The following is a 14,947-nucleotide window of genomic DNA, read 5'->3' as shown; positions in this document are numbered from 1 at the left end:
TATTATTATTATTAAAGCATGAGTGTGTAAAAATGATTTAAAATATTAAAAAAATACTATTTGTCCTATTTGATGAAGTGAAAAAATGTTATTCTTATATCACAATCCTCGAAAGTTAAAAGTAAAAGCTTTTTACCAAAAAAAAAAAAAAAGTAAAAGCTAAAGAGGATGACAACCATAAAAAGTAACACTTTTTTGTAATAAAAGAAACTATAGAGTATAGACATACTTTTGAAAAATATACACCATGAGATTATAATCTCATGATGGTGCATTAGGTGAATTATTATCCTTTGATCTACCTTAAAAAAAAAATTCAATTGACCAGAATATATCTCACATTTTTACGTTTGCCTTAAAAGGATTATTAAGGACTAAAGATGTCTTCCAAAATTATGAACCTTCACTTTCCTTGTAGTTTTTTAGGGTATGTGCTTGTAACATAACCGTGTATGAAGAAGGGTACAACATTATTGAAATATATGGTACGAATCCATTCACCCGCAATGAAATAAAAATAAAATGTGCAGTGTCATGCTGATCACTGTAGGGATACAACACTTTTTTTTTGTTGCTAAAAGGGGTATCCTTGCTGTCTGAGCAAGTAGTTACAAGATCCTATCCTTTCTTCTACAAGATGCTTGATAAGTACATTTTGAATCTCTCCCAAATTTTCCCCCCTCCTATTACTATTAGTGAGCTTTTAAAAGATGATCACAGAATTCTACGTTAGAAATTTGAATTCTGTAGTAAAAATAGTCAAACTCATGTAAGAGTTGGATCATCATGATTGAAACAAGAACTCCCAAAATTCTGTTACATGATCTCACAATCATTGCAAAATTATAGGTGATAGGCACGGCTGGGAAATATCTGCTTTTGTTGAATGGATGTTGTGATTGAGAAATGATTAAGGTTCAGTGAAAAGATACTGAAGTAAGGGAGCAACAACTGCTATGCTTAAACTGTTCCCTAGCAATGCATACCTGTATAAGCAAGAAGATTATTGGTACAACAAAAACACAAGCAATATATGCACGCATGCCAATATAACTCGGCAATCTGACTCATTAATCATTCAAAGCAGGGTATTTTGAAATAACGACAACTAAAACACCAGTAACAACAAAAATAAGGTGTTTCTGCCTAGCAATGCAAAAATATTGTTCAAAGCAATAAAATGGCATACCGTTGTTTGAGACTAATGTGCTCTGGAAACACGAAATCTTCAGGAAAAGAATGTAAGTTTGCAACCTAGTTACAGGAGGACAAATACTTTCTAGATTAGCAATATGCACAGATATCAAGACAAGACAACTTGACAGACACATTCATTCATGTGCAAGCCTTCATGCATACATAGATACAGACTAACAGGATTGCATGATATTCTTGAGAATAAAAGGATATAAAAATAATCCATCCACCTCTCTTGGGGTAAAATATCTAAGGCACTGCTCCTTTAGCGATGTTTTGTCCCTCTTCATAGGCTGCACATTCAAATTTTGAGTTATCGAGGAGAGCAATTAGTGAGACCAGATTCATAGTCAAAGGAATCATTATGCAACATGAGAAACTATATATATATATATATATATATATATATAGGTAGGATCCTTTGACACCGGTGTCAAATTTTAATTTTGACACCTTATCTGAGAGCCTTTATATCAAAAAATATCAACGACTCTGATTTGTAAGCATGTGACACCATTGATCTTTTTTGATCTAACGGCTCTCAGATGAGGTGTCAAAATTAAAATTTGACACCGGTGTCAAAGGATCCTACCTCATATATATATATTTGGATATTCTTTCAGAAAAGATCTTTATTTGAGAAAATAATTTGTTAGTTATTCCAAAATCAATTTTGAGAAAATATCTTTGTACTCTTTATTTGGATATACTTTTCTTAATAAATGAAAGGAAAAAACAGAAACTAAATGGCGATTTGAAAAAGTGAATGAGAAGAAACATATTCTGCTGTAGCATCATAGTAACTATATCTAAATTAATACTCAAAACTGTTTGATATTTATTTTGAGAAACTTTTAACAACCAATGGGGTAGTCATCCCAAAGTTTGTATTATTAATTTAGCCCTTCAAAGTCACAGCTAATAAGCATAAGATATCAAGGATGATTATAAAGCACAGAATAGCATCTGAGTGCTTCAAAGACCATAAATGAGTTGTAGGGTTATGTGAATACATAAAACAATATGGTCAAGAAGAACAACTACTAAATAGAATTCCTACCTGGACAGTTGCCAAAAGGGATCCAGTTCCCTTCACATATCTGTAATAACTTTTTGTAAAACAGCAGCAGCGGTTTGAATCAGGATAGACAACATCTAAGCTCTTTTAAGGAAATGGGAGACAAGAAGAATATTGTTAATACTTTTTTTTTTTGTGAAAACATAGTTTTCAGACTATAACATGGTGATTTGAAAATGCTGTAACCAATTACTGAGGCAAGGATACCCATAGCACTTCCCCACCGCTCTACCAGGCTCGGGGGAACATAATACTGGTGTAAAGAATCATATTCATGATCATTATCTCCCCCCAAAGTTCTAGGAGTTGCATTAGATAAACCAGTCATTAAAGTTGCAGGTTCAACATCTATATCATTCCTAGGGTTCTTCAATTCAAGAAATTTCTCAATAGGTTGACATGACTGCAACAACTTATGCCTGTCCTCTTGCAATGAATCATCTTCATTAGCCACTGTATCAAAATGCTCAAATAATGGTCTAGGAGATTGAATCAGCTGGCTGTTCAAAAATTCATTTACAAAAGATGAAGGTTTTCTCTTAGCCTGAAAAAATTATACATGTACAAGTAACAGGTCAATAATCCAAAAAAATTTAAGCTAAAGGTTTGCAGCTTCAACTAGCAAGAATCCTAGTTGAAGATATTAGAATAACTAAATCTACTTTTGCCCCCATCATCTGTAAACTGTGAAATAACCCACACAATATTAGATATTTGGATGACAAACTTAAATATAAAGGTTAATTCAATTTAAATATTTAATTCAACAAGAAGACTTCCTATAGAAATCCTTGCAATAGCTGTGTCAAAGGCCCCAACAATTTTTCATTTCATTTCAGATGAAGGAGAAGAAGACATAAATTAAATTTTAATCTATTAAAAGCAATTAAGAAAAATAAGCACAGTTGCAGAAGATTACAATTGGATGATCATATCCCAAAGCATATTGCCTAATGTCAGCTGATTCCTTGATGATATAAAATACATCCAAAAATCTTTTGAAACACTGATTTCTATTTCAGAATTCAGATGAAAAGAATATGCAAAAGATCAAGAAAACCTACCAGACAAAAATAACGAGGCCTAGAATATGGGATCCCAAACTGTAAAGGGCTCAGAATGAATTCCTGTGTGATAAAATTTGTTTTTTCCAATATCTCAATCAGTTTTGCATGTGTATCAGATGTCTGTAACAAAAGGGGGAAACAGAGAAAAAAAATTGAATGAATAAAGGAAATAATTAATGTTATCAATTTAGAGTCTTAGCCAAGGAGTTGAATTCAACAAGACAAACCTCAAACCCAACAACATTTTCCACAAATAACATACTTGGAGGCTGCAATAAGAATGGCATAAGCTCAAGAATCTGAAGAAAAGAAAACGCTCTAGCATCACCAGTGTCCTTCTGGAGACCTAGCACAGGATTATTGAGTAACTTTTTGCTAAACAATAAAAAAGGGAAAAATAATCCCTAGGAAGAGAAGAAGAAAAGATTCACCTTGTCGTGTGTAAGGTTGGCAGGGAGGAGAAAGAAGCCACGCATCGGCACCATACTTGTCCAGATCAGAAGCAGTCAGACATTGAATATTCCCCTAAGTCAAACAACATAAGTATATTACAATCAGCATGAGCATTCCATATCATCTGTATGTCTCAGTATTCTAAATTCATGTAGTTTGATAATGATGGCAAAGCCAAATTCCAGAAAGAATCTTGATTGACAACAAGTTGAAAAGGAAAAAAGGTTTAATTCAGAAGAGCTATTTTAGCTTATCACGTCCATTTATGAGTAAACTTTTATAGAATGTATAAAAATAACTGAGGAACCACAACTTGTACATGAAAATAAGCCAAAAATATTCACCTAATCACAATTCATGCATGCACAAGCCTTTTGCATCACAACATTCATAACTCCCTAAGCAAAAGCTATAGTAATAGGTAAATTAAAAAGAAGCTGTACTCGAAATCAACAATTTCAGTTCCAAAAAACAAAAGAGGAAACCTGATAAGGACGATGACCAAAATTGTGTTGGTAAACATCATTTGCTCTGTCATTAATTTCAAATGCTTCCACAACTTGCGCGTTCACCAGGGCTTTCATCAGCGAGTACCTCTAACGAAAACAAAGTTACAAACACAAGCAAGCATTAACATTTGAAATTTGAATTTGCATAGATGGTTAAGGTTTTGGTGCGCACCATGCCGCCGATTCCACTGTAAAACTCCAGCACTCGCCGGGGCTCCCTTCCGCCGCCGTCTGACGCCATTCCGGTCAACCAAACCAGTCTAGGGTTGGCTTCGGTTGGGTTCTTTATAATTTTTAAGTTAGAAAAAAGATGAGGAAATAAAATACACAACATAGAATATTATCATTATCATCACTAACTGAAAAAAAAAAAAAAATATCTGAAAATATTTTTTTCAATTATATAACCATATTTATCATTTGATGACTTTGTCACAACTTACTAACTTAAGGGATTATATATTTTGTTATAAAACAATAGACATTGTATAAATTATATTACGGAGTACTATACTGTAAGGAAAAAGTAATATGAAAATGCAGCTCAAAGGAAGGAAAAAGGTTCGACGCACATTCTTTAAAATTAACTAACAAATAATTTTTTTTGATTTGAGGGTTATTAATAATAGAATTCACATGCCACCATATTTGGTCGGACTTTTAATTTTATGCCCATAATTTTTTCATTTTCTTGATTAGTTTATTGGGAAAAAAAGAAGAGAAAAATAGAAAAATCTGTCAGTGTTAAAATTCATGTCATTTCAGTTGGGGATTCTAATCCCCTATGCCTTTGCTGTTTTGCATGTTAATGATTTTTATATTTTTTAGCAGTTTTAATTTGTTCAAAATTAAAAAACTATTAAAATTGATTTTATTTATAGTTTTTTTTTTGGTAAAATGATTTTATTTATAATTTAATAGCACATACCGTTGTTGGAGCATAAAAAAAATAAAGAAAAAGTTCATTCGCCGAATTAAGATCTTAATATGCTACTATTATATGAGTTTATTATTTCTTCGTCTCATGCGATAAAATTATCTTCATAAACCATAAAATTACGTTGTTTTAGAAGTTAAGAAAAATTAATAAAGGATATTTAAAAAAATTTATTTGATTCTTGTTATATGAATTTATTCAAAAACACCCATCATTAATACTCTAAAATGACATAATTTTGAAGTTAATAAGATAACTTATTGTTTCCAAAAAAAAAAAAAAGGAAGTAACTTATCTCATGCGTGCACTCGCTTGGTTACTCTTTATAGGATCATGCAGTGTATTGAACAACACTACTTGCTTACTTAAAAGAAATAACAACACTAAGAGTGATCATATTTACGGCTTAACAAAATAAAATTCCTTCGTCCATATAAAGACACATATACATAGAGCCAAATGACTACATTGCTAAATTTTAACCTTTTTGCAGTAATCCAAGAGAGCATGCACACTCAAGAAAATCTAGTACCATGATATTCTTTACTGTTCTTAGTTAACACCACTCCAGATAATTCATCACCACTCCAGATAATTCATTCATATTCCCTTAAGTTGTCATTAATTACAAGAAAGGTGTCTCAACTTATGCTTACACATTTTATTTTATTTTAACTACCCATGACAGCAACTCAGTCGTACTAATAATCTTTCAACATACATGGATTTGGGTAGGGCCAAGTTAACAAAATGACAGAAGATGTCCTCTTTCATTCACAACTGAACTAGAACTATTACAATCATAGTAAACAAAATGATATTATATTATTCCTATCCATTCCAAGCAAGAAATCACCAATTATCATCAGCCATACTTTTTACTTCCTTTCTTCCTCATTGCCTGCAAAACGCAGCCCACAAGAGGTGAGAAAATAATTCTCAATAAGCCATGAGACCCTCACCATAAGAGTTCCAAGACCAGCATAAACTGTTATCATAAAACACATATCCAGCACAATTAAAGCAAGTATTTTGGCACATCCCACAAAATCACATCCACTTGTGCATTATCTCCATGAGATTCAGCCCAATCTAGGTTATTACCTGAGACCCCCTTTGTCTCCATAAGTGAACTCACTCTAGGAAGTTATCGTCCTAAGAGACCCTCTCTGTCTCCATGAGATTCAGCTAACCTAAGAGACCCTCTTTGTCTCGATGAGTGAACTCCCTCTAGGAAGTTATCTTCCCAAGAGACCACCTTCTTTACTTTCAAACCTAACCAGGTTTGGATATTGCCTTTATTTCATCCATTTCTCGTCATAGGAGTGGAAGCAACCAAATTCAGCATTACATATTCAACAGCCATCACATTAATCAATTATCATCTTCATCTCTCAGCAATTTCATTGCAATAGTCATTTAATTCATACTAAAACAGAATGGAATAACCATTTTAGCACAAGTAAGACAGCCACTTCCATGCACATGTCACCCATAAAAATATCTATCAATTAAGCCATCTTTTCACGACTATATTCCTCAATAGCCACTTGAATCACATGAAGTCAGAGTGCAATCAATTATTATGGCATAACAAGGCAAAACCAATTCACATGCAACTATCAAGGAACAACCAAAGGGAAAGAGAAGTCAAGGTTCACATGCTTACTTAATTCAAAGGTCAGAGAAATCAGATACTTGAAGCTAGCCCCAAATTTTCGTGGAACTACGATACGCCCAAAAGTCAACTAAAGGTCTCATTATATTTCTAAATTCCAACCTAGAGTTGCTAGAACTTTTTGTTGCTTCTTACTATGCTGTTGTTTCAAAGGCCTTCTAAACATTAATGTCCGCACATGCAGGGGTAAGAGAAGTAAGTCCAGCTTCCTTTCCTTAGGCTTTGTTACATCCAATGATATACCTCAATTGATGCATCCTCATATGCATAATGCATTCCTTGATCTTCGATCAAACAGCTGGTCTAACAGAGAGTACATAACTCTAATTTGAACCCACATGCACCCCATCATGTCTTTATAAAGCTTTTGAAAACAAGTCCTAATTTGGCCCTCCAATTCGAAAATTCTAATGCTGCCCATTTATTTAAATTTCAAAATTTTCGCTTCAGTTCACAATTTCTAAAAACTTCTACAACTGACCCCAACATTTGTTAACACTTACAAATCTATTCCACAAAAAGGAGCCAGGCAATGTGGATGTTACATTTCCTCCCACCATTTAAAATTTTGTCCTCAAAATTTGAGGGAATACTTGCTTCAAATAATAACATGTATCCTGTAACAGTTACAGTACAATTTCACAAAATTTTACTTGGGCAATCAGAGTAGCTTGATCCAAAGGAATATAAGGCTTCAATACAGAATTCTTGTTTCACAACATATCAATGTGCTTGTCAATTCCGGTGAAGCTACTAGTGTGTAATAAGTTATGTAACATCCTCTAAAAGAATGCAAAATTAGTGTCACTTATCAGCTTAGAGTTTACTCGAGTAACAATTTTTTTTTTTTTAATATGAATGCAGTAGCCTAATTGTCAATATTATTCAAGCAATTCATACAAGATTTAGAACTGCTTCACAAAGTATTTTGGCATCTATCAAGAAAATTAAAAACCGAAACAGATTCAATTTATATTTGAGACACCAATCAACAAGTACAGACACAGACTACAGCTCTAATAAAAGATACCAATGATAAGGATGCTCCATCAAATTATATACACACACACACACAAAATTTCAAATGCATCTTCATGAGAGTAGTCTTAGGTCTGGTTCTAGATAAATAGGTCATACACCTTATACATATCCCCAATAATGTCGTGAAAGTAATCAATTGTACAAGTAATCATTTTTCATACATAAATTAGAAAATTCCTCCATGAACTATTTCCACAACAGTCATTTAATACACCATCTAAGCAAGACTTATTATAACTGCGCTCAGTTTTAATTCCCATAATCACCACAACCACTTCACCTCATCAATAGACAGAAGCAAGGCAATTTTGAACGTAAAAGTATATTAACAAGATAAATGAAAGCCAGGTCACCTCACTTGTTATTAACAACCAAAGGAACCCAGGTCAACAAGATAAATGAAAGCAACCGCATACTATCCATCAACCATAGAAAGCCTTTTCAAGAGCAAAGTTTCAAATCGCTTCAAGGTGAGCAAACTGGGTTTACTAGAATATATTCAGGTAGCAGTCACACAAAATTTGATCAATTCAATTATTATTATTAATTTTTACGTTTTAGGTCCCTATATGCCCAGATGAATCTATGTAGATGACAGGGTAATGATGTAAGCGTACCTCTATTCTTCAATATCAGCATGTGCAGCTTTAAGAATTATACAACTTCAATAGAATCTATCTGTTGAGATGAATTGCTCAATAATTTTAAGCAGATTTACCTTGGTAACGAAGATAAAATACAGTGCCTTGATTTAAAATCAACTACGACAGATTTATTGGTATAAAAATGATTAGAAACTAATCAATTACAAGTTAACAGCAATTTACCTGAAGTTAGTTGGTGCTTAGGCAACAATACCAGAAAGTCAAGGAAAATCTCAGATATGAAAAACTATTCATAGCAGCCTTAGAAGAAAGAATTTTAAAGCTAATAAGGCAAGACAGTGCTGTCTTTCTAAAGAGATTGAGTTTTACGTGACAAGAAACTGAATTTGACCAGATATATGCTACTGCCCTTTGGAAATAGAATAAGAGACTAATTTTGAATCCGATCGCAGATCTCAGCAAATAGAATTTGAGTCAGCCACATAATCTACAAAAATATCAAATCTATTTTTTATATTTATTTATCTACTCGTAATTTTATTCCATTAACCGGAGGCGATCTAAACCATTTATATGATTCTCATTTTTACTTTAAAATATATTTTTAATTAAGGATATAAGTAGTATTTTGGATACTTGGAGAGTTAAGAGATACGCATTACAACCACAAGGACGACACACAACTACAAGTAAAATAACCCAGCAGACATTATGGTAAGCTTAAACTTGCGAAGATGCATTCCCCGTTTGGCAAAATGCCAAAACCTGCTGCACGAGGAAATCCTTCACAGCAATATCCATTAATCCAGATAAACCAACCATGCGTTTGACAAGCTATTTCTTCCCCAATGGGTTGGTTGATTGGTCTTTTGGTAAGCACATCATATTAAAAAACAATTCATGCGAACTTGCATATAAAGACCACAGCATATATACCAAAACGCATAATACACAAGATAACTTCGCTATAGAAGACAATAGTAACAAGCATGCAAAGTACGCATTACAACAACATTATCATGCATTATTGCTGATATAGATCTCATCAAAACCGTAAAATGTCCAACTATAGTTCCCATTTGCCTAAACTGCTATCTAAACGAACATCATCAACTCTGGTCTACTGTATACATTGCTCTGCTCGTCCTCCAGGGCAGGGTACGCAGCTACAAGAGCATCCTGAGCTCCGATATATAGTGAGTTATAGATCTTCCAATACACCTCCCTAACCTTTCGGGCAGGATGGAACAGCCCTTGGAGGCAGTAGTTAAGAACAACGGCAGCACCCAAGGCTACCCTCATCCCTTCAATGGCTTCCATCACAGCATTTATAACGTGTGGAGAAGTTTCAAATATGTTTGGCCATACATAGTTCAGCAAATGTACTAGCGCATCCTCACAGCCCAAACCAGCCACTCCCAGAGCCATGTGCTTCACAGCAGAAGCAGCTGTCTGCCTATGAACCAAATCCCGATCCATAAGAGCATCCTCAAGTAGAGGAGTCACGGCGTAGATGTAGTCCTTTCCCATTTCACCAATGTACTCAAAGAGGAAAGAGAGGGACTTGAGTACACCATTTTGCACATTAAGCTCTGGCACACGATATTCGTTCATCAAAGCTGGCAAAACTGTGAAGGGTGAACATGTTTCCGCAACAATTGCAATGGCCACAGTTGTGCAGACACGGTTCTGCCTCTCCTGCACCTTGAGATTATTTAATAGAGTTGCCAGGACATCTTGTGGTCCAATGGCTTTCGCAATATATCCAAAAGTGTTCACTGTAGCTCTACGAATTCCCTTTTTGTGTGCCTTAAGCATCTCAAGAAGCTCAAAACAGATCCTCATCCATTCTCTTGCTGGTACAAATTCAGCCCCACGGTCAGCAATCCTACCTACAAGGTCAATACAGTTCTCCTGGACTTTCTCATGCCTATTCTTCAAAATTGGAGTCAACCTAGGAAGCAAATCCTTAATAGGTGGAGTCATCTTCGTCATACCAATAACATTGACAATTGACTTGAGAGCTCCCAGAATTGACCCTAAAACTTCAGGATACTCTTCTCCCAAATACTCATACAAGACAACACCAAGATGGCCCATCAATTGTTCCTCATGGCACTGCTTCATGACAACAGCAATCCTTGAAATGAGGTCCGCCGCTTGCTGTCTCACCTTTGCACTCTTGTTGTTTAACCGCCACTTGATGGTACCGCAAATCTGAGGAAGATATGGTTTCACTCTCTGCCCGAGAGAGTTCACAACAGCACCAAACCCATTAAGCATCACATTGGCATCATCACTGGTCTGCTCTTGGAAGGCATAAAGAATACCATCGATCAGAAGCTCTTCCAATCGTGCATCTATGTCAGATGCTCCCAAGTTAGTGACCACCTTCTCAATAGTTTCCATAACCATTCGCCTATAAGGTTCACTCTCATCTTTAAGATCCTCAACAATTCTCCCAACAATATCAGCAACACCAACTTTGTTTGCTATCTCCACAGTTGTCTCCACAAGTTGCTTATAGTTTCTTCGATCCAAAGCCATCCTCCTAACCCAGAAGTTCCTGAAAAACTCAGGGAGTATATCATTTCTAATATAATCAGCTTCCACCCCCTCAGTGCTCACACACTGCTTCACCACTTTCAGAACAATTTTCTTCATTTCTTCATCAGGTGACTGGAATTCACGAATCAGAATAAGCATGACTTCCTTAGTATAATAACTGGCATATAGGGCTTCCATTAATGGAATGATAAACCCAATTGCCTTCAAGAATGCAGCCAACACCTTCCCACGGTGTTGCCTAATACCCTTCCACAATGGCTTCAAGACAGAGTCAAAACTTTCAATGCCATAAGGAGCAGCAGCCTCGGCAAGAGCAGCAAGAGACAATGCAGTGATCGTTCTCACCTTCTGATTCTCATCATTCAGACCATGCTCAATAATTTCCACAAGAGACCTCAGATGTGGCAATACAGCACAACCAATTAAAATGGCAATCTGCTGCACAATCTTAATCCCTGTGTGCCGAGCTTGCCATGATTTCTTACTTTGACAAACAGCTTTCAAGAAGGGTAATAATGCAGGAATACCTAGAGCAGAGGCAACAACACTAAATGCTCTAGCAGTAGTGTTCCTAACATATTCATCAATATTGTCTATGTCAGGCCGCATAGCAGCAATCATTGTGGCCAGCCCAGCAGCTTTACTGAGATTAGAGATTATTTCTCTTCCCTCCACACGGGCATAGTAGTCTTCATCAATCAACAATGGTTCAATAACAACGAGAATTTTATGCACATAAGGGCGAACCAGTTCATCCAATTTATAAAGAACTCTGTCAATTACCTTAACCAAAAGATGCCTCTCTTGATCCTCCAGAGTAGGTTGCATGAGCAATGGCAGAATTCGGTTAAATAATGGGCCAGCACCAAACTCACGAGCTTTATCAGTAAGCTGTCTTAACGCTGTTTTCCTTTGAGGGGGTGTTCCGTTCTTGACTTTAAGCAGAAGTTTCATGATTTTCCTCTCTTTTTGCTCATCCGGAGACAATTCCTCTTCATTTTCTTCATTTAACAATGCTCCGAAGTACTGGTAGTCTTCAGGTTTCATGAATGGCAAGCCACCAGGTGCTTCCTTGGGAACATCAAACTGCTGACCGCGGTTCTCTTCTGGGATTTGATAAAGAGGAGTCCCTAGTGGAGTAGGAGTAGCAAGAAGCTTCCTAGCAGGTGTTCTAATCGGCACATAGGAAGCAGGAGGATCCAATACCTTATACCCTTCTTGTGGAAACATGGCATCAAGTTCCTCATCAGTCAAGGGGCGATTCCTCTCTTCAATATCCCTCTCCCACCTCAACAGATTGTACTGCTCTGGCGTAATGGCACCATGTAAAGCCCCAGGAGTTGGAGTAGCCAGCTCAACTCCTCCAACAGGAGTAACGCCAGGAGTGTAAGCAGCAGCAGGAGTGGCACCTGGCAATGGAGTTGCACTCCCCATAGTAGCAGGTGTTTCATCCCATCTAGACCTCTGCCTCTTAGGAGTTGGGGTAGCCATCCCAGATAGCTTTGGAGTTGCATCCCAAGTCATGCCAGCAGGTGTAGCACCAGGGGTTGCACCACCAGCAGGAGTGGAATCAGAATCCACCAATCTACCAGGCGTGGGAGTCTCATCCCACCTATTCCTCCTCCCCGGGGTCGCATCCGTTACCCTCCCCGGCGTTGGCGTCGCATCCCACCGACCCGGCGTCGTGTCCGGCATATCCCAGTCTGAAGTTTTCGCCTTCTTTGCAGCGCCATCATCCTGAGACATGTCCCACCTATTCCTCCTCTTCTGCTGCGCCTTATCTGGAGCAGCCTTAGCTTCCTCCTCTTCCTCCTTCTTCTTCTTCGCAATAAGCTTCAACGTCTCCTCCTTCTCCCTCTTCAACGCCTCCTCCCTCATAACGTCCGCATAGGTTCTCACAGACGCGTCCGGTGTCTTCTCTCCTGCTGAGAAAGGATCGTGCCGCTCCGGAGAAATGATCTGATTCAACCTCCGACGCCGATAATCATCTTCTCGATCTATAATCCTCTGCGGCTTCCTGAACCCTAAGTCGGCATCGCCGTCAGCGGCGGCGGCACCGGGCATCTCCTTCAAGAGCGATTTGGGAGCGGTGTAGGAAGCGAGCTTGCGAGCGACCTCGTTGTCCATGACGTCGAGGTTCTCATCGTCCTCGTTTGCAGGGATGGAGGTGAGGTATGAATCCTTGTCACTTCCACCATAGAGATCGGTGTCGAAGGTGACAGATGTCAGAGACGCGAGTTGCTGCTCCATCTTCTTCCGCTCTTCCTGCGTCTTGGCGATCTCTGGGTCCAACGACGCCATGCTTCTCTTCTCTCTCACTGAGAGCGTTCCAAAATCCTAGGGTTTCGAAAAATGAAAATTTTCACTGTTTGGAGTGAGTAAATGAACGAGAAAGTTGAAAAATGAAGAAAAACCGACATTGGTTTTCGGGTTGGATAGGATCCGGTCCGGTCCAGTTCCATTTTCACGGGTTGCACAAAGAAGCCCACAATCCCTATCAAAACCCTACTCTTTGCTGCAAAATTTGATTATTTCAGAAAACAACTCTTTTCCACTGAACAATTGTTTTTGCATTTTAATAACATGATTATTTTCAGATTTAAAGTAGTTCCATTAATTCTTTACACCAAACCAGATTTTTAAAAATTTATTTCAAGAAAGAAAAAAAAAAAAAGTTGACAGATGTACTGGGCTGGACCATTTCGCAAACCTGAAAGAGTTATTCTAATTAATTACTAGCAAGTACTTTTAGCACACTATTTTTAATGCATTAATTACTATTTCATGTCTCACACTTATTTTAGAAATTAGTGTTTTATTTTAATTATTGAATAAATGTATAATGTAACCAAATAATAGACAATGTGTTAAAAAATAATTAAAAGCGTGCTAGGAACATACATCTTAAAAAATTTATTAATTTTTCTTTTTTAAGTTTACCTGAATATTATTTTGAAATAAATACTTACTTATTTTAAGCAACAATTAATTTTAAATCTTTTAGTGCAAATTAGTTTAATTTTTAATATAACTTAATCAAATTAACATAATTTAAAATTAACATTTTTAGATTCTAACATAAATAAATAAATGAAATGTGGATCATCATGTCGGTCTTAATAACTAGTAACAAGTTTAAAGTCAATGAGTTACAAGTTTTTTTATTAGCGATGAAGTTTTTTTTAGTTTTATATCGATTCAAAGAGTTCAAACTTGTAATATTTATAATTTTTTATAGGAGCCATGAATTTAATTGTAAGTAAGTTCTAACTTAAGATTAGTATTATAAGCCAAGCCTCAAAGATAAAATTAGAGTTAGTATAAAAGAAAATAAGTTATAAGTTAAAGTATACTTAATTTGTTATATAAGTCGGTTGCATTGGGCTAAGTCATTAATGAACTGTTCCAAATCAGACGAACAAACTTGAATTGGCACCCTTAATTTTTTTTTATAAAATTCAAATAAAATATTTCATCTTAAAATTGAATTTCTTTTGGCCCATTTGGATGAGGTTATGAAAAAGTATTTTTTTTATATCTTGCTTAATTTATAAGTATTTTTTACAAAAGTTAACCTTTAGATTTTAAAAAAATATTTGACTTTTGACTTATATTTTTTTTTTAAAGTTAAAATTTTTAAATTTAAAAAAAAGTAGATTTTTTGATTTTTTTTGTGGCTTTTTTTTTTTAAACAGACATCTAAACAAATTTTGTAGTATGAATGTTTTATTTATTTGACAAAAAGTAACGTTTGACTATAAAAAAAGTCCATCCAAACATGTCTTTAATATAGAAACCAATTTTTTCATAATTA

At 35.9% G+C, this 14,947-nt stretch overlaps 2 protein-coding genes across 3 annotated transcripts; both read right to left on the bottom strand.

The window, feature by feature from the left end:
- Nucleotides 1-479: 479 nt before the first annotated feature.
- Nucleotides 480-4,595, bottom strand: LOC133308777 (tRNA (cytosine(38)-C(5))-methyltransferase 2). 2 transcript variants are annotated; one of them, XM_061509477.1, is made up of 10 exons: nucleotides 4,477-4,595; nucleotides 4,281-4,391; nucleotides 3,774-3,867; nucleotides 3,570-3,688; nucleotides 3,340-3,462; nucleotides 2,483-2,819; nucleotides 2,258-2,352; nucleotides 1,428-1,490; nucleotides 1,190-1,254; nucleotides 480-986 (listed from the first exon to the last, which is right to left on the bottom strand). In XM_061509477.1, the coding sequence occupies exons 1-10, from the start codon at nucleotides 4,543-4,545 to the stop codon at nucleotides 911-913; spliced, it is 1,152 nt and encodes a 383-aa protein (XP_061365461.1). In that variant the 5' UTR covers nucleotides 4,546-4,595; the 3' UTR covers nucleotides 480-910. The 2 variants fall into 2 exon arrangements, with proteins under 2 accessions (XP_061365461.1, XP_061365462.1); XM_061509478.1 differs by lacking the exon at nucleotides 4,477-4,595 and having other exon boundaries at nucleotides 3,570-3,680; nucleotides 4,281-4,390.
- A 4,826-nt stretch (nucleotides 4,596-9,421) lies between these two features.
- On the bottom strand, nucleotides 9,422-13,476 carry LOC133308768 (uncharacterized). Its single transcript, XM_061509466.1, has one exon. The coding sequence runs from the start codon at nucleotides 13,432-13,434 to the stop codon at nucleotides 9,661-9,663; it is 3,774 nt and encodes a 1,257-aa protein (XP_061365450.1). The 5' UTR covers nucleotides 13,435-13,476; the 3' UTR covers nucleotides 9,422-9,660.
- Between the last annotated feature and the right edge of the window lie 1,471 nt (nucleotides 13,477-14,947).

Source organism: Gastrolobium bilobum, unplaced genomic scaffold, assembly GCF_033153095.1.
Source record: "Gastrolobium bilobum isolate Gb01-03AN ecotype WA unplaced genomic scaffold, APGP_CSIRO_Gbil_v1 utg5107, whole genome shotgun sequence".
Lineage (NCBI taxonomy): Eukaryota > Viridiplantae > Streptophyta > Magnoliopsida > Fabales > Fabaceae > Gastrolobium > Gastrolobium bilobum.
This window is presented reverse-complemented; position numbering and strand designations above follow the sequence as displayed.